Below are 10043 nucleotides of genomic sequence, written 5' to 3'. Positions count from 1 at the left end.
AAGAAGAAGAAGAAGAAGAAGAAGAAGAAGAAGAAGAAGAAGAAGAAAGGAGAGAGAGACAGAGATAGGGACAGAGAGGGAGGGAAGGAGGGAGAGAGAAGAAGAGAGAGGAGGGGGGAAGGAAGAGAGAGAAGAGGAGAGGAAGAGAGAGAGAGAGAGAGAGAGAGAGAGAGAGAGAGAGAGAGAGAGAGAGAGAGAGAGGCAGAGAGACTCAGGTCTCCCCATTCTTTAAAAAAAAAAAACAACACTAACAACCTTCCCTTGAGAGCCTACCACACACCCTCAAGGACAGCCTGAGACGCCTATTTTCATCTCTTTCTCTTGTTTCACTGCCCAGCTTCTAGAAAGAGTACAACTCTGTACTTACTTATTCAACATTTAGTGACTCCTCAAAGTCAATCTGACTGTGGTCCCCCCACCATTCTACTGAAACAGTTCTCTCCAAGTAAATAAATGGCTTCTTTATTACTAAACCAGTCTCTTTCTGTCCTCAGCCTTGCCCTCTCTTTGGAATGCAGCCATTGACCATCTCCTCCTTCTTAATTCCTTCTCTTCCTTTGGCTTCCATGATGGGGCACCGTTATCTTAATGCTGGCTTTCCCTCTCTCTCTTATTCCTCCTTCTCTTTAAATGGGGCCATTCCCAAAGAATGGTATTTGGGTCTCTTCTTTTCTCCTTTTATAATCTCTTTTTTGACTATTTGATCCACTCCCCTGGCTGTAACGATCACCTCTATGCAGATGATTTCCCAGTCTACATAGTCTCTCCCCAGATTTCTAGTCCTATATTTCCAGCTGCCTCCTGGACATATCCACCTGAATGTCTCTCTGACACTTCAAATTCAACATGTCCAAAACAGCACTCGCCATCTTCCCCCACCTCCTCTAAGTCCATTATGGACACCATTGTTTTCTCCAATCTCATAACTCTAGGACTGTCTTTTTCTCCTTCTTCTCCCTTCGTCCTACAAAGAAGTCAAGTCCAGCCATTTCAACCCCTTTCACATTCATCCCTTCCTCCTCAAATCCACAGAATCATAGAATTTCAGAACTGAAAGTGATCTCAGAGGCCACATAGTGCAATCTGATTCAAGTGAGCTCCCTTTCGCCATCATCCCTGACAAGTGATCATTCAGTTTTTGCTGGAATATCACCCGTGCCAGGGAACTTTATACTTCCTGACGCTACCTATTCTTGAAACAGCTATTAGGAAACCACTAGTCTACCTTGCCCTACCTATCAGAATTCCAGAATCTTAGGGTTAGAAAGGAACTCAGAACCTACCTAGTCCAACCCATACCTAAACAGGAATTCTCACTATATCATCCCCAGTATGTAGCTCTCATCTAATACCCAACTCCCTCATTCCCAGCCACTCTAAACTCCTTCATCCCTAACTATTCTAAACTCCTGCTCTCCAACCTCAGCCAGTTTACCCCTCAGCTGAGATTTTCTCATTCTCTACTTGAGGACAAAATGGAGAGGCTTTAGCTAGATACTAATTCAAACAGGTGTATTCAGAACCAAAGGACTGATCTCAAAGAGCAGTGATGTGGAATACCCTCAGGGATATAACTTTGGCTCTCTGCTGTTTAAAATGTTTAAGCAATTACTTGGTGATGGTGAAGTCATAGTGTGCTTGTCCAGTCTTCATATTATACAAAGCTTAGAGGGATGGCCAAATATGTCAGATGACAATAATGCTCCAAAAAGGTCTTGACAGACTAGAACAATGTACTAACTGTATTAAGATGAAAACAAATAGGATAAAGGTCAAGTCTTACTCTTGGGTTCAAAAAATTAACTGCACAAATACCACATGGGGGAATTGTGGCTAAATAACAGTTCATCTGGAAAAAATGGGGGGAGGGGGCTTTAGTGAACTGAAAATTCAAAATGAGTCAATAGTGATGCACAAGTTTGATGCACAAACCCTAATGCAACATTAACCTGAATTAAGAGAAAAATAAGTAGGGAGAGATCATGGAGGTAATCATCCTGCTGTGTTCCTCCCTGCTCACACGATATGGAAAATCGTCTCATGCCAAGAGTGCCCCACTTTTAGGGGGGACACTGGCAAACTGGAGCGTGTCCAGAAGAGGATGACCGGAATTCTAAGGGAAGCAGAGATCGTGCCTCATGACAATCAAGTGGAGGAGCCGGTGACACTCAGTTTGAAGAGAAGACTTGGAGGGACAGAAGAGAGCTGTCCCAAGGTACAAGAAGTATGATCACATAACATGAGAACTGTTCCACACGGCCCCAGAAGGCAGAACTCAGGGAAAAGAGTGGCAGTTGCAGACAGGTAGCTTTTAGTTCAATGTAAGAGCCAACCTCTTAAAAATTAGAGCTGTCCAGAACTGATATAGGCTGCTCCGGGTGATGGGGGATCCCCAACCCCACTCTTGGATTCTCCCTTCCCATATCTTGCAGCATCTCCTCTCCACTGGCTCCTTCCCCTCTACCTTCTCACATGCTCAGGTCTTAATCTAAGCCTAAAATTAAAGAAATAAAATAAAATAAAATAAAATAAATGTTAAAGCCTTCCTTTGACCCTGCTGTCCCCTTGTGGGTTATCTCAGTAATAACTCTCAGTAATAACAGCATTTATATACACTCTGAGGTTTGCAAAGCTCTATGGATCTTGTTAGATCTTCACAACGCTAGGAAGTAGGTGCTATTATTCCCATTTTACACATGGGGAAACTGAGGTTGAAAGTGTAAGTGGCTTGCCTAGAGTAATACACCTACTAAAGTGCCTGAGGAAATACTTAAACTCAGAGCTTCCTGACTGCAGGCCCCACATTCTACTGACTTCTCCATCTAGCTGCCCCTCATGTGCCTCTGGGGAAGGATGAGGACCCAAGTCTGATGGGAATGTGCAGCCACTCCATTGCTTTGTAGTCCTGGCAGAGAATAGGGTGAGAATTTGGGAAGAGAAGTAACACATTCTGCAGGCTGACAGAGGGGAGAGCCATTAGTTTTGGGGAAGAGAAAGGATACTTAATCATCTGAGGCTAAAGGAAGCAGGAGAGGCCCGGTAGCTCTTCAGCCAGGTGAGGAGCTCTCCATGAGCTGGGACAGCTCAGCACCTCTGTGGTCACCGTGCCTGTTCACCTTTCTCCCCGCCCCCCCACCAGGCACTACTTCCCCAAAGACTCATCTTCCATTCTTTACCATCTCTTCAGTCCCTCCTCTTTCCCATTGGGTTTTCAGTGGTCACTAAACTCAATGACCTCTTTGAACCCAGATTTCTGCCCAGATTTCTCTGATGCTTTTGGCAGTATAAACCCCCTCCTCCTAGGGCACTCTCCTTACACACACACACACACACACTCATTCCAGCTCTCATTTATAGCACATGGGGGAAACAGCCTCATCACATACATTCATAGATGCCATATACACAGTGTATCAGGCATGTGGAAGACTAAGGGGCATGTAAGGGTCCCCTAAGATGTGCACCAAGGTCTACAGTGGACCTGAGATCACAAGTATATGTAAGGTCCATAAAGGCACTATAGGGTACATCCAGACGAGGTTATGTGGAGCTTCATGGGAGGACATGGAGACGCATGAGGTCATAGACTCAGAGGCCATAGGAGGACAGAGGGACCCGAAATGCCAGCAGAGGCACACAGGGATGATCTAAGAGTTTGTGGAGCACATGGGAGTATATGGCAAACACAGGGTTATGTGGAAGCCCACAGGATCCCACAGGAGCATACATGGGTGATACAGGGCAATACGGGAGCATGTGGGAAATGGAACACAGGAAGGTCTCACCAGCTGTTTCGGGGGTGGCAGCCACAGAATGAAATGTTCTTCATCTGGAAGAAGTGACTGCAGCGCTCAAACTGGAAGAGCAGAGAATTGGGGGGGGAAAGTCTAGCAGGGGCCAGCTAAGGAATGCCAGGGGCCATCCCCACCCAATACCACTGGCCTCAAGATCACTTTAAAATCAGAGGACCATACAATGTAGCTATGATGGAATTTAGAGGTCATCTAGCCCACCCCCACCCCATACCTGCCCCCTCCCCACACATACCCATTTTAAAGCGGAGGTAACTTCGGTCTATAGGTCAAGTGATTCAGCCAAGGTCAAACAGGTAGTAATGTATTGTTATCCAGCCCAGCTCCTTTGACTACACATTCCATGGTTTCTCCACTGAATCATGCTGCTTTCTACCCTGCCTTCCCATCTCGAGCACCCAGGTCTGCCCCACCTTGAGTCCTCACCTCAGGCCCACCCCCACTCAGACTCAGCTTGACCCCTCGAAGGGAGATCTGGAGGTCACACGAGGCTGGAGGACGAAGATGGACAGTCAGCTTCCGGGCTGTGGCAATCTGGAGAGGAAGAGCTGGGGGTCATAGGGGCTCAGAGTGCGACAGTTTGCCTTTTCCCTTCATTTGAATCATGTTTATGTCGCTTTCAGGATGTTTATAAGCTCTGAATTTTGCAAACAGTCTTGGGCAACATACAGTCTGGGAGAGGGATGGGAAACACCATCTGGAAGCATCCCATTACAAAGGGCAAGGGGGCCTCAGGGTCCATCAGACTCCCATCTCTACAAAAAAGTTCAAAGTTGGAGATGCTCCTCAGAAAGAAAACAGGAGCTGAGCGGTTGGGTAAAGGAGGGTGCTGAGTCCAGGAAAGACGGTCCCCAGAAAGGATGGGGCCACTACTCAGCCTAGGTCCTGGGGAAGGGGAGGATGTCTTTGAGCAGGGCTGAGACCCGTCTCTTAAATGGGGCTGGAGGCCCTGCTCCCATTGCTCCTACCTGTACCTATCAAAACTGTGTATTTTGGGAGTTGGAAGGCTGCATGAGTCACTTCAGCAGACTTCCCTTTCAACCTACAGCCCCATATCAGCCAAGACTTAGAGTGAAACCAGGGCTGGGGCTGCCCAGAGGTGAGAAGGGTCTGGGAGCCAGAGCAGGTCAGGCCTGGGAGAGGTGGCAGAGCTGGAGACAGGCAACTGGGCAGGATGCAGCCTCTGCCTTCTCCGTTCCTGGGCTACAGTGAGTCCCTGGCGGAGTCTCTACCTGCCCCCCTCCTCCCTCACCTTCTGCATGGCTGCACACAGGATCCCATTGCCCTGGTGACAGGGAACCTCCACAGAGCCTAGAAACTGCACGTTAAAACGTTCCACCCAGCACGGGCTCCGCTTTCCCCCTGCAGAATCAGAGCAGGAATGACCGTGGGGCAGGCACCACGTGAGGGCTCTGCTCCTCACCTTGCCTGCCCCTCCACAACAAAGCCCCTGTGGAAGAAAAGACAGCCAATCCCATGACATGTGGAGTTGGAATCCCCCATGCTCTTAGGGCCTGAGCCAATAAATACCAAAGCCCAGAGAAGTGGGGGTCAGTGTCAGGGTCTGGGTTGGGCCTGGGGACTGGGGAAGAAATGGGGCCAGTAATGGAGTGAGGACTTGGGTCAGGGCCTGGTCTGAGACCTACCCAGCAGGTCCTTGGTGGGGCCAGGAACAGCGTGGGCGTAGAAGGCTGGGAAGATGCCCCGCTCTCCTGTCCTCATGTTAAAGCCTCGAAACCAGAAGTCATCCTCCTCAGCCTCCACCAGAACAGGGTCATCCACATCAAGTTCCAGCTCGTCGGCATGTCTTGGGATGAACCTGAGGCCAGGGGCAGAGGTCACCCAGGGTGGGAGGGGCAGAGGTCACCCAGGACTGCAGGGGTCAGTCAATCCAGGGCAAGGGGCAGAGGTCACCAAGGGTTGAGAGGGTCAGTCAATCCAGGGCAAGGGGCAGAGGTCACCAAGGACTGGGAAGGTCAGTCAATCCAGGGCAAGGGGCAGAGGTCACCCAGGACTGCAGGGGTCAATAAATCCAGGGCAAGGGGCAGAGGTCACCAAGGGCTGGAGGAGTAAGCAAAGCCAGGTCAAAGGTCAGTGGTCACCAAAGGTGGTGAGAGAGAGGAGCCTGATACCTGAACACAGCTCGATGGGTTTGCTCTCTCTCCTCCCCGTTGATCACGCAGGAGAAAAGCCCGAAGGACTCAGTACCTAAGCAAGAAGAAGAGAGAGACAGGGTCAGGGGAGGGAGGGAGAGACAGTCAGAGCGATGGGGTGGGGGAGGGGCCAAGAGAGGAAGGCCCCCAAGGTTTGGGCCCCCAGAAATTGAGTGTAGTCCCCTTCCTTTTGCCCTCAGGGCCGCGGTGGGGGAAGGGGGTCCACAGGAGTAATCAGATTTGCTAACGCGTTCGATACTGACACCCCCACCCCCTCGGGCTCCATCTCCCCTCCCCGGGTTTTCGTCCTCCCTGGCCCATGCCCTAATCTTAGGTGCGGCGGGAACTGCTGAGCACTTTGCGCCCAGGCTGCTCTCCTTTTGGAGAACACCAACGTTCCCGGGTCCCGGCGTCCCCAGTCCCAGCCCAGCCCAGCCCCGTCCCCCTCCCCCAGAGCACCCCAGCCCCCCGGACTCTTACTGGAGGAGCGGGATGTGCTGTTGACGAAGACGTTGAGGAACTTCTTGGAGAAGGTGAGGTCGGGACTGTCCGGGCTGTCCGGGGAGGCTGCCCCGCTCCGGCCGCCTCGTAACGGGTCTCGCGCCCCTGGAGCCCCGGGCCCCGGCGGGGAGCCCGCGTCCTCACTGCCGCTGTCGCTGCCGCTGTCGCTGGCCGGGCTGTCGTGGCTGAGACCCGAGGCGCAGCGCCGCAGGCTCACCAGCTCCAGCTGCGTGTGCTCGTCCACCACGAGCGTGTATTTCACCGCGTCGTACACCAAAGATGCGTCTCGCGCCGTGGCTGCGCCCAGCCCGCGCGGGGCCACCACCCCCGTGGCCTCGTCGTCTTCCTCTTCGTCTCCTTCCTCTTCGTCCTCGTCTTCCTCTTCGTCCTCCTCCTCGTCATCCTCGTCCTCCTCCTCTTCCTCCGAGCAGGCAGCCGAGCAGGCGCGACTGGCGCGGGCGGCCCGGCCTGGCGCGCCCCACACGGGAGTGATGGTGTCCCGCGTGGGGTTGCTGAGGAAAAGGAACGGCCCAGGCTGAGCTGGCGGGGGACGCGCCGGGGCCGGGGGCCTGCCAGGGGGCTGCAGGGCCCCTCCCCCGCCCCCGCCGCCGCCGCCGCCGCCGCCGCACAGGGTCTCCATGTCCACCAGCTCCAGCTCGATGCTAGCAGGTGCCCCCGGGGCGCGCTGAGGCTCCCGCTCCTCTTCGTCCTCCTCCTCCTCTTCCTCGTCTTCCTCCTCTTCCTCTTCTTCTGTGTCCTCGAAGGCCAGGCCGGGTCCCGAGCGACCCCCGCGGCCCCCACCGTCCGGAGCACGCCCTAGCTCCGAGGCGGAGACCGAAGCGGACGTCGGGGAGATGGTGTCGCTAGGGGAGGGCGGCGCGGGCGGCGCGGGCTGCGCGGCTGCGGCGGGCGAGGACGGGGCCGGAGGCGGCTGTCCGAGCCCAGGGGATAGGCATTGAGTCGGGCAGCTGATGGGCGACGAGCCCTCGGAGATGAGGCGGCTCACCAGGTTGCTGAGAAGCCATGGAGAGTCGGCGTCTTCGCTCACGTCGGGCTCCGACTCAGAGCCCGACTCGTACTCGCTGTTGGCCTCGTCGGGCCCGGCAGGCGGCCCGGCCCCGGCCCCGGCCCCGGCCCCTCCCGGGCCCACGGGCAGATAAGCGGGCCGCCGCAGGCTTCCGGGGGGCTCCGAGGGCGCGGACAGCGCGGGTGGCTCGGGAAGCCGCGGGGAAGGCGCCAGGCCGGCCCCGGGGGCCCCGGGCTCCAGCCGGGGCTCGGCCTCGTGCTCGGGCTCGGGCTCCGGCTCGGAGGCGGGAGACGACGCCTCTTCAATGGAGTTGGTGAGATGGGAAGAACGGCCGCTGCTGCTGCCTCCGTCGCTGCTCAGGTCGAGCTCCGTCTCGGAGATGGAGGAGATCATGTGACCCAGGCTTCGGCCTCCTGAGCCGGGCCCTGCGGCCGCCAGCTCCCCTTCGGCGTCATCGGAGTCCGAGCCGGAGGCCGAGCCCGAGCCCGAGCCCGGCGACGACAGCTCCTGACTGCTCCGAAGGCCCCGGCCCCTGCCCCGACCCCGGCTCCTGCTCCGGCTCCCGCTGGAGTGGCTGCGCAAGTCGGCCTCGATGCCCGGGTCCGAGGAGGGCGAGGAGCCGCCAGGAGCAGGCGGGGGCCCAGTGGACGCCTCAGACCCCTCCCCTGGCCGATTCCCTTCGCAGTCGTAGTCACTGGGGGGCCCACACTGTTCCTCACGGTGCCCATCTGCGGTGCAAACATGAGGCCCTCGATGCGCTGCAAGGAGGAGGGCGGGGCAGTAAGGGTCCCAACCCTGGCCCCGCCCCCCCAACGCTCATGCACGCACGGGCACACACACGCGCGCGCGCGCTCACACACACACACACACACACACACACACACACACACGCACACACACACACACACGCACACACACACCAGCTCTTTCCACCAGTTTAACAGATCCTCTCCACCCACTGCTAGCCCTGCCCCCAACCTCCCAGGCCCTCTATTTGCAACTCCCCAATTCCCCTTTCATTCACAGTTCCCCCAATCCCCCTTCATTCACAACCTCCCAGCCCCCTTCATTCATAGCTCACCAATCCCCCTTCCCCAGCCACCTTTATTCACAGCTCGCCAATTCCCTTTCATTCACAGCTCCCTTGGCCCTAGTTCGCCTGCCATCCCCCTAAATGGGCTAGGCTTGGGGCTGCACCCCAGGAGTTCCACATCTCCCTTCATTTCCTGAGACCCTCTTTCTTTCTCTGTGCCTCATTTCTAATCCTTCCCTCCACTCTCTCACCATTGTGGGACTCCTCGCGGGGTGAGGGCAGCAGGGTCTCCTGCCAAGTGGCCGGAGGAGGAGGAGAGAAGCCCCCGTTGTTGTTCAAAGAGTCCTGGGGAGGGGGGTCAGGGGGAAGTAAATGTGTTAAAGATGAGGGAGACAACAGGACAGCCTCACCAGGGTTAAATTCGTCCTCCCCAAGCTGGGTTTCAAGCTCCTGTTCCATGGGCAGACCCCCTCCCAAATTCCCCTCCTTTTTCCACACAGAGCAATATCCCCCTAGCATGCAGGAAGTGGGTGAAGGCTACAGGCCACACTGGAGGACAGGGGGAATTGGTCCTACTCTCAGAGACCCAGAGTCTCACCTGGGTCCCGAGTGAGGTAAGGTTCAGGGTGGTGGGACGAGGTTTCTGGGGCTCTTGGGCAGGAGATGGGATGAGGGGTGGTGATGGGGGTGCTTCATGCCTGTGGCCCCCTTCTACCTCCCCTTCCCCATCCTCCTCCTCTTCCTCCTCTTCATTCTCATCAATCATCTCAAACTCCTGAAAATCATCCTGGAAGGAGCAGATAGGATGCGGGTGTTCTGAGCGTCCCAGAGAGAGGCTGTCCTGGATGGAGACAGAAACCTAAAGATGAGGGAACGAGACCTAGAGATGGAGAGAGACAGAGACCAAGAGGTGGACAGACTGAGAGGTGAGGAGTGATGAAGACCTAGCAAAGGGGAAGATGGACACCCAAGTATGTAGGAGAAGACAGAGACCCAGAGACAAAGGGAGATCAAACCCCAGAGACAGTGAAATTATGAAGACAAGGGCTCTGTAGCAGCTGAAACCGAACTGGATTAAAAACCAGCAGACCAGAAGAATGGGCCTCAGTTGAGTAAGGCCACAAGACTGGTTTGCCCAGTGAAGAAATTAAAGGTCAGGCTCAGGCCACTTTTCACTGAACTGTCCTGCCAGCTCCAAGTGCCACATTTTGGGGAGAGCTTTGACAATCTGGGACTAACCAGGGCAATGAGGGCCATCTAGTTCTTGCCAAATAAGATTCCACTGAAGGGACTGGGGATATTTTGTGTGTGGGGGCGGGGAACAGGAGAGATGCTGTCTTCGTGTTTTTGAAGGGCTTCCTTTGTAAAAGGGATTAAGAGACATGATAAGCCTGAGAGATGGCTTTGGAGCCAGGAGGGCCTGGAGTCTATTTAGGTCCTGCCTCTGACAGATACTGGATGTGTGTGGTGTGTGTGTGTGTGTGTGTGTGTGTGTGTGTGTGTGTGTGTGTGTGTGT

At 55.0% G+C, this 10043-nt stretch overlaps 1 protein-coding gene across 2 annotated transcripts in view; it reads right to left on the bottom strand.

The window, feature by feature from the left end:
- The window catches only part of MAPK8IP2 (mitogen-activated protein kinase 8 interacting protein 2), a 17630-nt gene that overhangs the window by 2576 nt on the left and 5011 nt on the right, over positions 1-10043 (bottom strand). The window contains exons 3-12 of one of the 2 annotated variants that reach the window (XM_027854388.1): positions 9125-9367; positions 8778-8871; positions 7763-8251; positions 7356-7663; positions 6446-7175; positions 5945-6020; positions 5459-5631; positions 5065-5174; positions 4239-4346; positions 3786-3856 (exon numbers count right to left, since the gene is read on the bottom strand). In XM_027854388.1, the coding sequence (XP_027710189.1) occupies positions 3786-3856; positions 4239-4346; positions 5065-5174; positions 5459-5631; positions 5945-6020; positions 6446-7175; positions 7356-7663; positions 7763-8251; positions 8778-8871; positions 9125-9367 (2402 nt within the window). Of the gene's footprint in view, positions 1-3785; positions 3857-4238; positions 4347-5064; positions 5175-5458; positions 5632-5944; positions 6021-6445; positions 8252-8777; positions 8872-9124; positions 9368-10043 lie in introns of both variants that reach the window. The other variant, XM_027854387.1, reaches the window with a different exon arrangement.

Source organism: Vombatus ursinus, unplaced genomic scaffold (genome assembly GCF_900497805.2).
Source record: "Vombatus ursinus unplaced genomic scaffold, bare-nosed wombat genome assembly UNPS02010394.1, whole genome shotgun sequence".
Classification (NCBI taxonomy): domain Eukaryota; kingdom Metazoa; phylum Chordata; class Mammalia; order Diprotodontia; family Vombatidae; genus Vombatus; species Vombatus ursinus.
Note: the sequence above shows the minus strand (reverse complement) of the source record. Positions and strands in the feature narration are given on the sequence as shown.